Source organism: Magnolia sinica, chromosome 16 (assembly GCF_029962835.1).
Source record: "Magnolia sinica isolate HGM2019 chromosome 16, MsV1, whole genome shotgun sequence".
In the NCBI taxonomy this organism is placed as follows: domain Eukaryota; kingdom Viridiplantae; phylum Streptophyta; class Magnoliopsida; order Magnoliales; family Magnoliaceae; genus Magnolia; species Magnolia sinica.
This window is the reverse complement of record NC_080588.1, coordinates 2,796,270-2,814,466: the sequence shown is the minus strand read 5'-3', so window position 1 is coordinate 2,814,466 and position 18,197 is coordinate 2,796,270. Positions and strand designations below refer to the sequence as shown.

At 40.6% G+C, this 18,197-nt stretch overlaps 2 protein-coding genes across 9 annotated transcripts in view; one reads left to right on the top strand and one right to left on the bottom strand.

Moving 5' to 3' along the window:
• Positions 1-14: 14 nt before the first annotated feature.
• LOC131229894 (threonine--tRNA ligase, chloroplastic/mitochondrial 2) overlaps positions 15-18,197 on the bottom strand; it is a 33,244-nt gene continuing 15,061 nt past the window's right edge. The window contains exons 5-11 of one of the 8 annotated variants that reach the window (XR_009163641.1): positions 12,636-13,013; positions 10,068-10,376; positions 8,244-8,444; positions 5,646-5,952; positions 5,410-5,430; positions 3,571-3,798; positions 15-656 (exon numbers count right to left, since the gene is read on the bottom strand). Coding sequence is in view for 4 of the 8 variants with exons in the window: in XM_058225957.1 (XP_058081940.1) it covers positions 5,692-5,952; positions 8,244-8,444; positions 10,068-10,376; positions 12,636-13,013 (1,149 nt within the window). In the remaining 4 variants the exon portion in view is untranslated. Of the gene's footprint in view, positions 657-3,569; positions 3,799-5,409; positions 5,431-5,467; positions 5,953-8,243; positions 8,445-10,067; positions 10,377-12,635; positions 13,014-18,197 lie in introns of those variants that run through there. The other 7 variants (XR_009163644.1, XR_009163640.1, XR_009163643.1 and 4 more) reach the window with 7 other exon arrangements.
• Positions 912-2,143, top strand: LOC131229826 (uncharacterized). The gene is made up of 2 exons (XM_058225864.1): positions 912-990; positions 1,707-2,143. The coding sequence occupies exons 1-2, from the start codon at positions 912-914 to the stop codon at positions 2,141-2,143; spliced, it is 516 nt and encodes a 171-aa protein (XP_058081847.1).

Genomic DNA, 18,197 nt, shown 5'->3' with positions numbered 1-18,197 from the left:
TAACCATTTATACATCTATAAAACACAGAAGCTCCAGTGTCTCCACCTTCATTAGGTCCAATATACATTTCATTGGCCACCGTGAAAAAATCACACTAATCCGACAATTATTAACCATTCGATCAAATGACCTTAAACACGGACGGCCAAGATCATATATACAAAAATGAGTCAAAACAACACGTCAATCTATCTATCTGTTAGGAACCATCTTGATTTGCTTAGGATTCTAAAGACCCACTTTCATAACACAATCTTAACCATCCCATCCATGGCTTGGAATAAGGGTGCCTATAGAAAATAAGACCAAATCAAGGAGGGAATTGGATCATCAGATCATTATGTTTTTTGCATGGTAGCCCATGATGTATTCTCAATTTATTGGACGGTTCAGATCGACCAATTGGACTGTCCAAGTCAATCAATGCAGCTAGGAGAATTAGAGCATCTCTCTATAATGTTTTGAATTAAATATCCAATCAAGAAGAGTAAGAAGTAGGCCGGGTCTTCAAGTCAACCAGACGAAGCTGCGTATGGAGCCCGGTTCAGCAGGCTGGGATTTCTCATGACGCTTTCCTGCCCTTAAAAAAGGCGCTTTCCTGCCCTAGAACGGGGGATATCATCACTCAGTTCTGTCAGACCCTAGAAGATTTTTCCTGATGAAATGAAACATTTGATTAATGTAACAGGGGAAAGATTTCCCATTCCTTAGCCAACAATTCACATAGCATCATCAAATGATATGAGTATTGGATAAGAATCTACAATGCACTAGAACGCACTTGTTGATGATCTTTACTCCGACAGCATTTAGGGTTTCTCAATCAATGTGGTATCTCACACCCTGGTTGAGTCTAATTTTTGGGTTTTAAACTATGCTCAAAACCATCATGAAAATTACCAAGCCTAAAATGGAAGAAGCCGAAGCATTGAGCATCAACAAGGACTTTGTCAATGTCATCGTCAGCAATTTCAATGCGTCATCCAAGGGTATGGCATTGCAAGTTTTCGCTCAAAGTGTGATGGTGAATGGGGTCCGTGGAGAAGGGAAATCTGGTGTAAGCAAGGCAACCTGGAATTTGATTCTCTTTCTTCCGTAGATGCTAAGGCATTGGAAAAGGTGATATTGGAGGGCGACATATGTAAAGCAATTCAAGAGTTGGGTGGGGACAAAGTGCCAAATCCGGATGGCTTCCTGATTGCATTCTTTCATATATTTTTGGGGTTTGATTAAAAACAATTTTATAAGATTTGTCAAAGAGTTCTCAGTGTTTAGCAAGCTTCCTTCAGAGTTGAGCACTACATTTATAACTTTGATTCCTAAGAAAGAAGGTGCAGAATTCTTTAAAGAGTTCCACCCTATCAGTTTAATTGGCACTATATACACAATCATTGCCAAAGTCATAGCCTCAATATTTCAGTCTTCTTTAGGCTGTCTTATCTCTAAAGTTCAAGGAGCCTCTATGACAGGTAGGTAAATTCTGGGAAGCTCGTTGATAGTGAATGAGGTTTATCAGTTCATACCATAAAGAAAAAAGGTTTGGTTTGTAAATCGAATTTGGAGAAAGCATATGATCACGTTGATTAGGGTTTCTTAGACTACTTGCTTCAGCGTATGGGGTGCATTTCAAAGTGGAGAGGCTGGATTGCAGAATGTTTTAGTTTGGCTCACTTTTCCGTGCTAGTTAATGGATCTCTTGCTATAGGTTTCTTCAAATCTGGTGGGGGCTTAACGCAAGGGGATCCCCCTTTCGCCTTTCTTGTTTGTTGTTGTAGCAGAAGCATTGGTAGAATGCTTTCAAGAGGCATCAATGTAGGTCACTCTAATGTCCGCAAGGTGGATAAGGGAGATTTTCAAGTGATATGTCTTCAATTTGCAGACGACACTCTTTTTCTATGTGACCCTCATCCTTCTCAAGCTGAGAACCTTCTTATAGCTGTCGCGTGGTTCGACGTAGTTTCGAGACTATCAGTCGATCTTCACAAGTCAGAGGTATTGGATATAGGCTTAGACTTTAAGGAGTTGGGTCTTCTAGCGTTGACATATGGGTGCAGGGAGGGTTCATTCCCCACTACATGCTTGGGCCTCCCTCTTTGCATAGGGAAGGTTAAAAGGCAGCTTTGGGAGCCAGTTACTGATTGATTTGAAAAGAAACTTTCAATATGGAAGAGCAAAGCTTTTATCTTTGAGGGAAGGATATCTCTCATAAAAACAGCACTTTCAAATCTTCCGTTATACCATTTGTCACTTTTCAAATGTCTAGAAGGGGTGTTAGAGAAGCTAGAGAAACTTAGAAGGAATTTCCTTTGGTAAGGTGGGAATGTTAAAAAGATATTTCTTTTGATGAAATGGGATGATGTGTGTAGGTCAAAGGAGGAGGGGGAGTGGGAATTAGAAGTTTGGCTCTCATGAATGAGGCTCTCTTGGGTTAGTAGATTTGGAGATTTAGAAGGAGGTGATTGGTAGAAAATTTGAGGTGGAGAAAGAGGATTGGTGGCCTAAGAAAATCTCATCATATAGGGGGTCAGTAGTATGGAGGGCCATTATGTCTTTACAAAATGGGGCGTTAAATGAAGGACATGTGGTTAAGTGGTCCCAAGTCTTCAACATCTCTTCCAAAGGCTTGCTTAAGTAGCGACAAACCCAGATATTTTGGTAAAGGACTGCATTTCAAATCGAGTGGTGTGGATTCCTTGTAGGAGAAACCTTCTCGATGATGAAATTTGCAAACTAAGAGTGTTTCTAGAACTCTCGTAGGGCATCTCTCTTTAATGAAGCCAATTCCCTGTGTTGGTTGAAGGATAAATCAGGAAAGTTTACAGTTAGATCTCTATTCCTCATGCGTTTGCGGGGTTCCGGCATAGGTACTAAAGCACATACATTTCATCTTTGGTCCTATGGAGCCCCATCTAAAGTGGAGCCTTTGTGTGGCTTCCTGGGTGGAACAGAATCTTGACAATCGATAACCTAAAAAAAGAGTCGGGTCATTGTGAATCAATGAGGGAGCCTTTGTGTTGGATCGACGAGGCATCAGTGAATCATCTCTTCTTACATTGCTCCTTTTCTAGGGAGGTATGGGGCAGATTCTTCAAACTCTTCGGGGTTTTTTTGGGTCAATCCGGGCTCGATTGAGGACTTCTTTTCACAGTGGCGTGCAAGCAGTTCTTCCTCCTTTGGAATTGAAGTTTGGAGGATCACTCTCCTAGCCGGCTTATGGGGGATTTGGAAGGAGCGAAACAGTTTGTGTTTTTGGATAAATCAAGCTATCCAAGGGGAGTGTTTCTTCAAGCCAAATCATATGTGATAGAATGGGCAGCAGTTTCCCCTAATTTCATGGATTCTTCGCAGTCAGGGTTGTAGCTTTTTGGGTTTTGTGCTAGTTTTATTGCTGGCGGGTGTTTTTTCTTCTTCTTTTTTTCAGTTCTTTTCTTTCAGCTTCACCGCTTTTCAATAAATTGTCGTCCTTCAAATAAATAATAATAATAATAATAAAAGATACAAAGAAGGGCAGAAATGCATGCTTTCAAGTTCCATGTAAAAGATGAAAGATGGAGAAACAAAAACACTACCCCTCAAAATTCCAAAATAAAGAAGTCAATGAGTTCCGACTACAACCTCAAATTCAATGCTGCCTGGGTTGAGCTTTTGACCAACTTCAACAATGGCTAAATCAACAGCACCACTGGTCCCTTCAAACTTTCTCTAGAATCCTACTTGTGGGCACGCATGAGCTCTAGGCAATTCATCAGGCGGGCACCAACACGTGCATGCCCTGGCCCAACTGATAGATTTAGGAACTACATTGGAAAAAGTTCAATATCCACTGAGATGGAACCGTATATATACACAATAGATGAGGAATTGCATGCATATCTACAAGATACAAAATATCTAACATTATTCTAATTGATGATCATACTAATTTAATCAAAGATTTTACTAATATACTCCAACAACAAAGAACAGGCCAGTGCATCAGAATGCCATGCGCGTGAAAAAATAAGGTTGGTCAAAAAGATTTATTAGCTTGAATTCAATGCACGACGGAGTAGCCTGATTTAGTATGAAAAAATAAGGTTGGTTGAAAAGATTTATTAGCTTGAATTCAATGCACAACCGAGTAGCCTGATTTAGTCCAGAACGAAGATATTGTGCTGGTTAGCCAAACTCCATTTTAAACTACATATTTTTAAAAAAAAAAAATCATAAAATTGTCCAAATGTTTAAAAACCTGTATATTTCACAACAAAAAAAAAAAGGGGCAAATCAAATTAAACACATTTTTTTTTTCTTTTTTTTTCCAAAAACAAGTTTTATTACCAATAAAAATAAAATAAAATAAACTTTTTGGGGCAAGCTAATAAATTGTGATTGGCAGTTGCCACCCACCAATAAAATTAAGTGGAAGGTGAAATTTTTTAATAGAGACGGTTTAATTAATATGAGGATCACTTGAAAAAAAAAAGGATTTAAGAGTCAAAGAACACCATTCGGTTATCTATATACATTATTATAGCATTATTGTTCACACAGACATTCTGACTATTTTAATTAAAGTTTTTTTAATCTTATTTATATATGATACATACACATGCTGATGCAGGACAATTAACCATTTGCTCTAAAAGCTCGAACTGTTAGAGTATGACGAATTAATCCCTTCATCTCATAGCCCAGGCCCCACATCGCATGAGTTAGGACCTCGGCCGAACCCCCTTTATGGGCCCCAAATCACATGGGTCGCCCACCCCGAGCGTGTCCCCGCATCCCACAGGCTACCCCACTCGAGCCCGGTTTAAAATGCGCATTAATCACCCCTAGTGAGGAGTCTCGAACACGAGATCTCCCCCGTGGGCCCCAAATCACATGGGTCACCCACGCCGAGTGTGTCCCGCATCCCACAGGCTACTCCACTCAAGCCCAGTGTGAAAATGCCCCTGCATTAATCACCTCCAGTGATGAGTCTTGAACACGAGACCTCTTGCTCTGATACCAATTTGATGCAAGACAATTAACTATTTGCTCTAAAAGCTCGAACTGTTAGAGTATGGCGAATTAATCCCTTTATCTCATAGCCCAGGCCCCACATCGCATGGGTTAGGACCTCAGCCGAACCCCCTTGGTGAGCCCCAAATCACATGGGCCACCCACCCCAAGCGTGTCCCCGCATCCCACGGGCTACCCCACTCGAGCATAATGTGAAAATGCCCCTGCATTACATGCACATATGTAGCTGTCTTTCACTCCATCCTTTTTTAGTCCAAACCGTATTAAACCTGAACTTTTCGTTCTCCAAACTTTTGGTGTTTGCATTTTTTAAAACCGTAGGTCAAAACTGAATAAAACACATACACGTCCCTTACAGTTCTCTCTTTTTCTATTTGCTGTTTTGATAACTGTGGACCCACCTGATGAATGGCCTGGATCACCTGTTAGAAAAATAAAAAGAGGCATGGATCATATTCGTGACTGTAATCAGGATTCAAATCCCATTCATTAGAGCATTCTTTGCATTTATCTTCAATATAAACATCCCCCAACTAGTAGCTGGACAAAACTGATACAAACAAATTATTCCAATCATAAATATGGAAATCGTTTGATTTCTATCTGTATACATCCTTTAAAAATTATCAGAATGTACCTGCCAATTTACAGGATCACCACCCATTGAAATGCAGAGATGCTTCCTAGAATGAAGTTCTGTTCTCGACAGCAAACTGGATTTTGTGAATAAAATCATCAACGGCCACGGTTCCAAGCTCCCTGCCAAACCTTGATCTAACCGTAACTGTTTGGCTCTCAACTTCCTTCGGACCCACAACTGCCATCAATGGCACCTTCTGCTTCTCAGCAGTTCGTATGAGCTTGGGTAGGCGCTCGCCATGGCAAACCTCAGCTCGGATGCCATTAGCTTTCAATCGCGTTGCCACCTCATTGCAGTATTTTAGCTGAAAATGCATACATGCCAAAGCAATCTCAAAATGTCAATGGAATTAGCTTTCAAGAAGTTTGCCTCTGGAAAGAAAGGGGGGAAAAAGCTGAAAAAGGAGATTGACCACATTTTCATAAGTAGCCAAGGAAGCATGATGCATAACAGAGGCACACATAAGAGGAACGTACTTCTCTATTAGGGCTGCAACTTGGGTTCAGGTCAGTTGTCAAGGTCCTCAGGTTGGAAAATGCCAGCCTCGATTTGAATTAGGATTGGGTTCAGGTTGAGCAAATTCGGGTAGGGTTAGGTCTGTAGGGAATAATGACATGTATTTGGGTCAGGTTGAGGTTGGTCAGGTTGGATTCGGGTTGGGCACCTCGGGTTGGAATCTGAGTCAGCTCGGGTTACATCTTGGATCCTCTTGAGGTTGGGTTGGGCTCAGGTTGACCCTCAACCTCACCCAACCAGCCCGAGTTGCACGTTGGGAAATGTGAAGAAATTATGTCATTTACTCAACAGCGAGAAGCAATTAAAGCTCAAAGAGGGCTTAATAGTTGGAAGATCAAAGACGTAGGGAAAGCATGCACAGAAACAATATGTAAGGTGCTGATGGAACAATATCTTTCAGCAGGACTAGGACATGAGGCTTTAAACGCTATACTCAGGTTTTTAGTTCTGACAAGTCAGGCCCATGGCCCACAAACTCCCAGTCAACTGGTCTGTTGTGGCCACCATGGATGGAACCTGCCCCAAACATCTCCCAGATTAGAAGATTCTAGATTTTCTCAGATGAATGTGGCCCTTTGCCATATTTCTCTTTTTTATTGTCAATCAGCAGGCCAGAACTCAAGTTCAGGATTGTCCTATCCAGGAGATTTTTGGACATAGACCATCCATTTTGGGGCGCCAACCAGGTGCCCACTTGTTAGAGCTGAAACCTGAGTTTACTGTGACAACCTCTGTTGGGCAAAGCAAACACAGGATGTCCGAAGTCAACCAACACAACCTCCAAAATCAACCAAAACAACTAGGACATCTAGAGAGGAATTCAGGATTAGTCCTACCATGAAGATGGACTGGGAATGATCCATGGATTTTTATTTTTATTTTACAACAAAGGGTGTCCCCACCTGTTTCTTGAGGCGAGAATATTCCCTGCGGGTGCACGCAATCACCCGTAACCACGTGCATCGGGTAATGCCGAGAAGGGGAGATCAGGGAACTAGATCATGCCACTGATACTGACGACAGCATGGTATGGAAATTAAAAGAAAAGAAAAGAAAAGAAAAAATCCTAATCATTATAGGAAAAATTCTAAATGGAATCGGGTTCTTATCCAAAGGCATGCTGTCAAACTGGAGATGGCCAAAAGAACTCACCAGTTATGTAGGGTTAGCAGAATTTATTTTAAGTGATAGCACACTAGTAAAGCCAACCACAAATGGCGGGTCAAGGCTATGATGACGATGATGAAGTTATAGCTATTCATTTCAAGTCTACTAGGCATGAATAGAGTAACAAATTTGAGCCAGTTTGATGGGAAGGTGATAGCCTAAGACATGGCAAAGAAACTTCTTCTGGACTAGATCTGGGAACAATCGGCCGTTTTGTTTTTTTTTATCACTCTTCTGAGTGACAAGGTTCCCTCCGACATGTGCAATACCCCAAGTCATTCTCCCATGTCGAGAGTTAAAATGCTAACTCTCTTAAAACAAACCAACACTCCAGATTTATTGACCATTTTCTCAAGAATATAGGATCACCTAAAGGGAGATGAATGGATGAGGTAGTTAAAATGACAGCACCCAGAAAGATTTTAAAGCAGAAAGACAAAACAAAAGAGCTTAGCGGTTTATTACCAAAAAGAAAGAGACCAGCATTGATTTTTATGCATTCAGTGCATGAAATTTTAGTGCCCTCAGAATCAGCTTTTCTCTCTTTACAGGTTTTCCCCTATTTATAATTGGTTTTGGGCCTTGGCAGTTTTGTGTTCTATTTTGTACTATTTCACAAAATCCTTTGCTTTGAAATCAGAACAAAAAAAAAAATGTGAAAACAATGAAAAAGTTAGAAAAAGAACAAAACAGAAAAGGCTAGGCAACTGAATGTTAGAATCAGTATTTTTTTTCCCCTTTTCTGGGTTTCCTCCTATTTATAACAAGTTTGGGGGTTTTGTGTTCTATTTTTTCATAGAATCCTTTTTCGAAATCAGAACAGAAAAGTGTGAACAATGATAAAGTTAGAAAAAGAACAAAATAGAGAAGGCTAGGTAACTGAATGTTAGAAATCAGAACGAATGTACCCACCTCAGTATCGGTGACAGGCAGGATACGAGCTTGGACTGGTGAAATCCATAATGGAAAATCACCTGCATAGTGCTCTATGAGTACCCCAAAAAAGCGTTCTAAGGATCCAAGCACAGCTCTGTGGATCATGATCGGTCGTCTCTTCTCGGAGTTTGAGTCGACATAAGAAATGTCAAAGCGCTGTGGCAAATTGAAATCAACCTGTGAACAACATTAAGGAGCATTATTAGCCTATCACATGGTAAACCAGCACATACGTGCATGCAAAACCAGCACATACGTGCATGCATGCACATGCACTCAAAGCCCAAATACCTGTCTAACAATCCAAGTGCCGCCTATGTCAAAAAGAAGTTTAACACATCTGCACAACCCCGCCGAAATAACTTACCATTTACTAACCCACAGTGAAGTGAAATAAGAGCCAACTAGATTTCCATCAAGTATTTTATTGCCCAGTAGAGTCGGCTGATTAGAACCAGATTGGGAAGGAGAACATGAACTAAGATGATCTTGATAAATTTGGGAAGGATTCCCCAACTTGCATTGAATTTTGTTTTAGTTGAGCATGCATAATAGAATTGACAATTTGAGATATCTGACCACAGAGTGGGAGCGCTCCAGTGGTACTGATTCCACCACAAGCTTACAGTGGTAGTAACGGGCAGATGTGGGGTCCAGTGATGCGTTCACAGAATCCAACCCATCCATAAGATGCATCGCGTCAGAACACCTTCAGGCCCCAAAATCAGACCAATCCAAAACTCAGATGGGCCACAGCACAGGGAACATATTGAGAGGGAATACCTACCATTAATCAGCTTTGGGCCCCACCTTGTTGTGTATATATGATTGAGGCTGTCCAAACTCTTCAAACAGCCCAGTCGATCATGCCAAGATTCAGGCTGTTTTGCGACTCAGGTGAGCCCCTGTGGAATTAAAGGCTGGGTGTTCCCTCATAGTGCGTTCCCTTTGCTATGGCTCCCATAACTTTTGGACCAGGCTGAGTTTTGGGTACTAGGTAGGGGTGCACATCGAACCGGTAGAACCGTGGAACCGATCAAACGTTCCGGTTTGGTCCGGTTCTAGAGTGCACCGGTTCCGGTTCCAAAAAACAAAGAACCGTTTAGTACGGTTTGGTTCCGGTTTAGGGGTATGTAGAACCAAACCGAACCATGAACCGAACCGTGGATCGAACCAGGAACCAAACCTAAGTTTAAAACAAACAAAAAAAAAACCCTAAGTCTACCCAACCCAACCCTGCTGTGTGCGTGCAACTGCCCCTGCCCTCTCTCTCTCTCTCTCTCTCTCTCTCTCTCTCTCTCTCGATCTTTGTTTTCCACATAGGCCATTTGGGCTGGATTTTAAAAAGCCCAGAACCATGGAACCGATCCAAAACCGAACCGGTTTTCACAATCCGATTCCGGTTCGGTTCTAGAGTTCTAACAGTCCGGTTCCGGTTCCGAAATTCCTAGAACCGTATGGAACGGTTCAATTCCGGTTTCACCCCAAAACCGGACCCAACTGACCCATGTGCACCCCTAGTGCTAGGGATTTTCGGAGGTGACACATCTGATAGATGGGTTTGATGGTGAAAGTACATCACATGCACCCCACATCTGCTCAGTACCACTGTAGCATACCCCAGGGTAGTAAATCAAAAGTTCCTTTTCCCATGCTTTAGATGGAAATCCAAGACTTGAAGAGAGGTTGCCTAAGCTGTTTGAGGCTCAAAGCAGACAACAAGAACAGTTCAACTCATACATTTGGTTGGCAACTTTTAGCACATGGCCCTGTATTTTGATATCTGGGTTAAAAACTTGCCTGCACAGTTGAACATTGCCACTTTCTTCCAAGAGCATCTTCAATCTTGAGATCAATCTTTGGACCATAAAAGGCACCTCCACCTTCATCAATTTGGTAGTCCCAACCCTTAGTATCCAAAGCATCTCGAAGGGCAGCGGTCGCTTTTTCCCAAATATCATCACTACCCACTGCTTTCTCTGGCCTAGTGGAAAGGTTTACCTCATACCTTCTAAAACCAAATTGCCGAAGTATTTCTTCAGTTAGATCCAAGACACCTCTGATTTCATCTTTGATTTGATCATCTAGACAGAATATGTGTGCATCATCCTGCAAAAAAGAACATGTGTGCATCATCCTGCAGGGAGTAGAAAGGTTTGGTTTCTCATAACCACATGTACATTTAGCATAACCATATTTCAACAACTTTGGGTGCACCCCAATTTGCAAGCACAAGAATACATTGGCAGAATGGATGGTTATCCATATCACCATGCATTTGGTGTGGTGGCATGAAAAACAAGAACTACATTATGCTGAATAGCATTGCTTTGCCTTTTCTACCCCAAATTAATACTCAGAACATTTCAGGTCCTACCTAAAACATGGTGGATATTAATTTGAGCAGGACAGCATCCCACACACCCCCAACCTTTCTAGGCATATCCAAGTGTATCATGAAGTTATTCAGCAGAAATTAATTTGAAAGCTTATAACCTCCTTAAGTTGCATGCATAAAGCAGCCTTCTCATGGAAAAATAGAATAACAGAAGCATGATAAATAGAAAAGCTTTTTACCAAAAAATAATAAATAGAGAAGCTCTCACAATCAACTAGTTGGATGATAGTGTCAACGTCCAACTAGCATGAGACAACAAATCAAGTGTATGCAACATCCAAGATGTTCAAAAGGTTAGTATGACTGGAAAGAAATAGCAGGATTTTCAAAGGAAAAGCAAGTTCAGTGAGTGCTATTTTGACGAAATTTTCAGGAAGCTATTGGAATGGGACAAGTTAGATAAGAGGATGAGCAGCTATACAATGGACCTTCTGACGTCTATTTGACCTGAGTTGATTTTGGGTGGCTCAGAACCAGAAAAAGTTCTACAAAAATGGCATCCCCCTCCCTTGCTCAAGGAGTTTTCAAACTTAAGCATGATAAATAGAGAGGCTTTTTACCAAAAAATAATAAATGGAGAAGCTTTCACACACTACTGGTTGGACAGTGTTAGTGTCCAACTAGCATATAATTTCCAACATATCAAGTGTATACAACATCCAAGCTGTTCAAAAGGTTAGTATAAATGGAGAAGCTTTCACACACTCTTTTCCATGGGATTAGAATAGTGGTCAATTGCAAACACAGCCCCATAATCATAAGAGGAGACTCCAGTTATGCAATCAGATGAATGAATCCCTAAGGATTTGCGAATCTCATAGAGGAAGCTTTGGACTCGTGCTCTTCAGTTGCCAAGTCTTTCTCACATGTGTACTGATCAGCTAACTCGGCGGCTGATATCATAGAAAAGGAGTGTGTAAATAAGAAGCAGCTTCAGGTAGTGAAGAGATGTTCAGGTGCCCCACAGATGCACTCGTGAATCTTTTAAGCGTACATAATTTAGAATTTTTGGGCATTTACATAGGTTGCTTTGCTTGGCTGATCTTAGTACTGTATTTTCTTTTATTTATTTATTTATTTTTTTGTCATTTCCTTTTCCAATATATTTTTTTTGTTTATAAAAAAGGGGGTCAGTACCACCATGAAGAACACCTGATGCGAAAATCAGGCCAGTCCATTATGATGTGGGTCCAACCAAAGAAAACAGTCGACAACTGCATACTTGACACAAAGTACACTCGTGGCCAACCTGATTGGTAGATCAGCCTGATTTTAGGTGATCTTCATGGTAGATTGGATGTCATACACAAATAACACATTGGCCATTATATGCTAGTTGGACAATAACACTATCATCCAACTAGTTGGGAATGAGACCTCTAACAAATATGATTAATCATCTCAGGAACCGGTCCGTAAATAAAGTGATAACTCATACCACGTGATGTGTGCATGACATCCAACACGTCCATCAGATGAGTCACCTCATGATACCCCTTAGGCCCAGAAATCAGCCCAATCCAAAACTCAGGTAGACCACAGCAAAGGTGACAAAGTGGGAGGGGACGCCCACCCTTTATTTTCTCCAGGCCCACCTGAGTAGCAAAACAGCCTACTTTTTTGCATGACCCTTCATCCAAGCCAGATGAAGGGTCCGTATGGCCTGGATTGCATACACACAGCAGGGGGGATAGGTTCTTAAAGGATTTTCAAGGGTTCTCATGAGAATGGTTCCTAGGAGACAATTTGCCAATAAATATATTGGAAACACATTAGAGGGAAAATAGAATCTCTCAAAGATATCGAACATGTGTGCATCAACATTTTTTTTTCTTTCTCAAAATACAACACAAATAATTCCACAAATGAGACATCATCAATGCATTTTGTATTTAAAGATCAAAAGATTCAAACCATCTAATATTAGGCTATTAGATTAAGGAATACAGAGTGGAAGGAAGCAAACGTACCTGAGTGAAACCTCTAACACGGAATAGGCCATGTAAGCTTCCAGATAACTCGTATCTATACACCGTTCCTAACTCCGCAACTCTAATTGGAAAATCTCTATAAGAATGCAGCTTCCGTTTATAAAGTAAAATGTGGTAAGGGCAGTTCATGGGTCGAAGTTGATAGAGCTCATCCTCAATTTTCATTTGATCATACATATTTTCCTTGTAGAAGTCCAGGTGACCACTGATCTTCCACAGATCTGCCTTTGCGACATGTGGAGTGTACAGCAGATCATAGCCATGTTGAACATGTATTTTTTTCCATGAATCTTCAATAAGGTGCCTAACGATGGCACCTTTTGGATGCCAAAACACTAACCCTCCACCTGCTTCATCCTGCAAAGGGTTCACAAGAAGCTTCAAAGTTTAAATAAGAAGCTCCTCTTCCCAGATTCAATGAAAAGCCATAACAATGATTTCTGCATGCAGTGTGTATGAGAAGCAGCAGAGAAGCAGTATCGAATAAAAAATATAACTATACTGAGGACCTGTTTGGATGCGACCCATTTTCATTTCTTTTCATATTCGTAGAATTGACAGGAATAGCAGTAAATAGACCTGTTAGCCAATGTTGCACAAAAACCGTTTGGGGGAGGCAGTGACTTATCGTCTCTGCCAACGTGTGAATGCATGGCACGTGTGCCAGATCCAAATCATCCACAGGCGCCACAGATGAACACATGGGCCAAAGCAGTGGACACTACAGAAATTCCAACAGGACACCACAAAAACTCGCTAGAATTATTTTTTCCGGTGCCCCAAGGGTACACTGGGATGCACCATCAAATTGAATTGCAATTGTTAGTCTAATAAAGCAGAAATAATCAAATTGCCGTTTAGTTCCTTAGCACTTATGTGCATGGTGTGGGCACCAATTTGCAATTTCATTCGTTCAAGTTGAGAGTTGAAAGAAAAGTAACTGCAAGTTAAGGGCTATTTCCTCGATTTGAATTCAAGAAAACATTGATATTTCTTGTCATTTTCTCTTCATTATCCTGAATGTTTCAAGTACAAGGGAATTGATTGGACAGTTCTCACATCCAATAGAAACACACCAGAGCACATGCTAATGTTTCACACGTCCACAAGATCAGCACAGCCCCATCAGTGGGATCACACTCCATAAATTTCCTAGCTGAAAAATGTGGAAGGTTTACTTACCTGGCATGCTGCATTGTTTAAAATAAAAGGACAGCTAGAAAAATAAAGCTTGTTTTAGCCATCCATTTATTTAATACACCGTGGCTCACCTGATGAGTGGACTAGCATGATTTTTTAACCAGGTTACCTACACAGTGAGGCGCACCTGATGGCCTGCTCAGATCTTGCACACGTTTGCCATGTTGGCTCATGCAATAGTGTAAGATAAGCATGGCTTTAAATGCACGTGGGCTTAGCAAACCTCATAAATCTATGTATCCCTGCATGTGCATGCAAGTATGCATGTGCAATTCTGTATGCATGTTAATCCTATAGTTGCACAAAGCGTGAAGTGAAGCAGCAACAGATTCGGAAGCAAGTGCGGGTGTGGGGAAGGGTCTGTTTGGAAATATTATCAAGCATGAATGGCTTGGAAGGGGGATCAGGACCGCGAATCCGAATTGCAATTCAAAGCAGGAGCCACACCTACTTAGAAGGATCCTGCGACTGAGGTTAGTCCATGTAAAACCTGGACATGATGCAGTTGTCAATGGCATACAAGGGTATAAAGGAGACAGTCAAATGACAAAACTGGGATAATTACAATCATGAATACACCCACAAAATATTTTAACATTTAATGAGTTTTGCAAGTATTATTGATAGTGAAATAAGACATTTTCATGGAAACTCTCTTTTAGACTCTTAGGGGGCGTTTGGTGCAGGGTATTAGATGGAATTAGGTGGGATAGAATTGCATTTGGTCCCGTGCAAATTCCATCCACCATTTGGGGAGGATGAGAAAGGTTGGGATTAGCTGGGATGGAATTGCATTTGGTACCATGCGGGATTTCCGTGGATTTTGAAATCCACTACACATGTGGGCCCCACATTGATGCATGCGTTTATCCATGCCATCCATCCATATACACCGTTTACACGTAACATTTTGGTTATATATGTGTACAAGTGAACGACATCTGTTGTAAATTTGGTCCGTTGATTACAATTCCATGGTCCACCAAACAGGATTTTGCTTAATCCAGTGTTTTCCCGTAGCAAGAATTTTATCCCAAACATGGGATTGGATGGCTAAAATACCATGTATTTCCAGACATGCAATCATTGTGCAATAACAATGTTAATCCCATCCAATACAATTCAATACCATTTTATTCCACCGACCAAACATGCCCTTAGTTTTAGTTTCCCTTTGCTTAGTAATAAAAATGTCTGTAAATTATAAGCTGAGACTTTAATAAGATCACAAGGCAAATTGTAACCAGAATGTTTCAAAGGAACAGAGAACTTGCTGCAATAGGGTCATCTATCAGGTACTGTCGGAAGGTGATTCAACAACACTACTACACCAACGAATACCATAAGTGTAACAGCTACATTTGCTGTAAGAATCAGAAATCGTGAAAGTGGTTATACAAACTTGGGCGCATGCAAACATACGACTCGTGGAACCTAGCAGACATTTGGACATACCGTAGGGTAATATCTTCACTAATTAGTTTAGAATGTGGGATTGAATTTCGAGGACGAAATTCTTGTAAGGGTGGTAGAATGTAATATCCTGGAAATTTCCGTGCACGAGTAGGTACTCGAGTGCACACTCACACACATACACCTTCACAAGTGTAAGTTACATACTATGCATTAACCTAGAAAGACCCATTTTGAAAATTTTAGACAATGCACAAACAATCCGATTAGACCATAAATCTTCAATTTCGAGACCTAACTCACAAGATCCACCGTCCATCAGATCCTAAACCTCCCCTGCCTTCTGAAATTCAAAAATATTATGTTAGTACTATGTGCATTCTCTCCTGTGCATCTTTGCATCCAAAGGACGCAATCCAACCATCGGTTTAGCAGCTCATCCATACAAAAACCCCTACACAGCCTCAGAAAATTTGGAAGCCACTTAAAATGTGATTTAAGAGCAATCCAGCCGCCCGATTTGAATGAAAGCTTATCTACATTAATCGATATAAGAATATTATTGAATGGAAGGATTCAAAACTTGTGATTTTTGTGGGCCAGAGGACAACAACAATTTCGGTTGAAGATCAGTGATATCCAGTCCTTATTGACTGAACACATGTGATGAGAGATCACTGCACAAGTGCATGAGTGCATGCATGTACGCCACAACCGGAAAACCAGAAGGAACTAGAGCGTGAAAACTGCATTTGAAGTAGTTCCTCCGATTCCATCATCCGAAAACAATTTCAGTCCAAGATTCGGTTGATTTGAACCGTTCATTGGTGAGATTTCAACAGATCCAAACTGTCCAAAGATCCTGACCGTTAACTACAGCACATCATGTAACTGTGTAAGCTGAAACCGGATGCTCTGGTTGTGCATGCTAACGAGTCCAGAAATGGAAACTGTGGTTTCCTCTCTCGTTCGAACAGTGATTGATTCCTGATCCAAGTGAAGGACCTCTCCTCCAATCACGTCCTTTGGTGCGAGATGATCCCAGCCGTTGGTCTAGATCACACAAATCCATGTTCAGCAACAATCGCCGCCGCGACAACAACTGTTTTCACGGCTTATAGGATGTGTCGAATGAAGGTTGTGAATGGCAGGGATTCAAATGATCTAAGCCATCCATTAAGAGTTGTTGGAGCGCAAGAAATGGCAAAAATGCATGAATGTGATGTACCAAAAAATCTGCGGCTCCTAATGGAATAGGTAACAAAGTGACCTTTCTGCCTACTGCTACTCAATCACTACCCCCCCAAGTCAAGCTGGTGCCTGTTGTTGCACCAGCAGCTGTTGCACCAGGTGGAGTTCAAAATAAAACTAGGTAGAACTTATTTACAACTCCTCCATAATAGTGGTTACATCGAACATCCTAGTTTTTTTTTTCTCTCCATCTAGGATCCTAGATGCGCATTAGAGTTATTCAATTTTCTCTCAAACTAGGACCGTAGGTGCGCATTAGATATGCATTCGAATTGAACCAAGAACTTATAGGCAAGGTGTCCCGTATCGGTATCGGTTGGCGTAACGGTGCCCTCCGAAACCGATACGGATACGGGGGCGTAACGGCGATACGGAGGCGTAACGGCCCGTAACGGCGCAAATTATTTTTTTTGCCAAAAAAATATGAAAAAATATTGATTAAATCCGGAATATTCTAAGCATTCCAAATATGCATTCATTTATAAATTGGAACATGTTTATGGTGGTGTAACGGTCCACTATTTGGTGAGAAGTTGTATCAGACTGTCTGATTAATTTTTTAACCAGGTAACTTGAATTTGACTACAAAATTCATATATTTAATTTTTTTTAAATATGTAATTTATATACTTAACAACTTGATATTATTTCTCCCTATAGTTCTTTAAAAAAAAATGAAATTAAATTCAGGTAGATGGCGTTACCAATTTGGGGCTGACTTGGAGGACCAATCTATTCTCCAAATCAGCCTCAAATTCATGTCATTTATTGTCATTATCCCACTTATAAATTAGTGGACATTTATTGGATAGTGAATCATAAAAAATAAAATAAAATCAAAAGGCCCTATTTTAAAAAATAAAAACTCACAAATTAATAATTAAAACTATTTAAGTAATTTGATTTTGGCATTGTGAGTTAGCAATTGCAGTCCATAATTTAATTGTCAAATTTTAAGTTAATATATGTCTCGTGTACAATTTTTTAATGCTTGAATTAGGAGGGACTCAGATGTAAAGTGCAACACATGTCAAAGTTTTTTGGGCCCCACCCGTGATGAATGTGTTATATCCATAACGTCCATTCATTTTGCCAAATAATTTTAGGGCATGAGCCCAAAAATGAGGCACATCCAAAGCTCAGGTGGATTGCACCATAAAAAACAACAATAATTAAATGTTCACCGTTAAAAATTTATTGAGGGCTAGAAAAGTTTTAGATCAAGCTGACATGTGTGTTTTCCCTTTATCCACGTCAATGTGACCCACTTAATAAGTTAGATTGAAAATAAACGTTACAGTGGACTTTAAGAAAATTTTAATAGTGAGCATTCTATAACCATTTTTTCCTATGGTGTGGTCCACCTAAGATTTGAATATTACTAATTTTTTGAATCCTAACATAAAATGATGTGGCAAAATGGATGGACGATATGGATAGAAAATATACATCATAGTGGGCCCACTCGGGTCTGATCACATTGGATGGAAAATAAACGTTACCGTGCGCGTACGAATTATTTAACGTGAAAATCATTATCTTTGTAGCTATTTTTGGTGTGGTCTAGATGATCTCTGGATATAAGTCATTTTTCGGGCGGTGCTCTAAAATGATCTCTGAAAATAGACGAACGGTGATTGATTCCTGATCCAAGTGAAGGACCTCTCCTCCAATCAC

Excerpts from the sequence above, each read along its gene's own strand:
- LOC131229826 (XM_058225864.1), top strand. The coding sequence starts at position 912 with ATGGAAGAAGCCGAAGCATTGAGCATCAACAAGGACTTTGTCAATGTC. Across the intron at positions 991-1,706 it reads TTTCAATGCGTCATCCAAGG|GTTTCTTCAAATCTGGTGGG; the intron begins GTATGGCATTGC and ends CTCTTGCTATAG.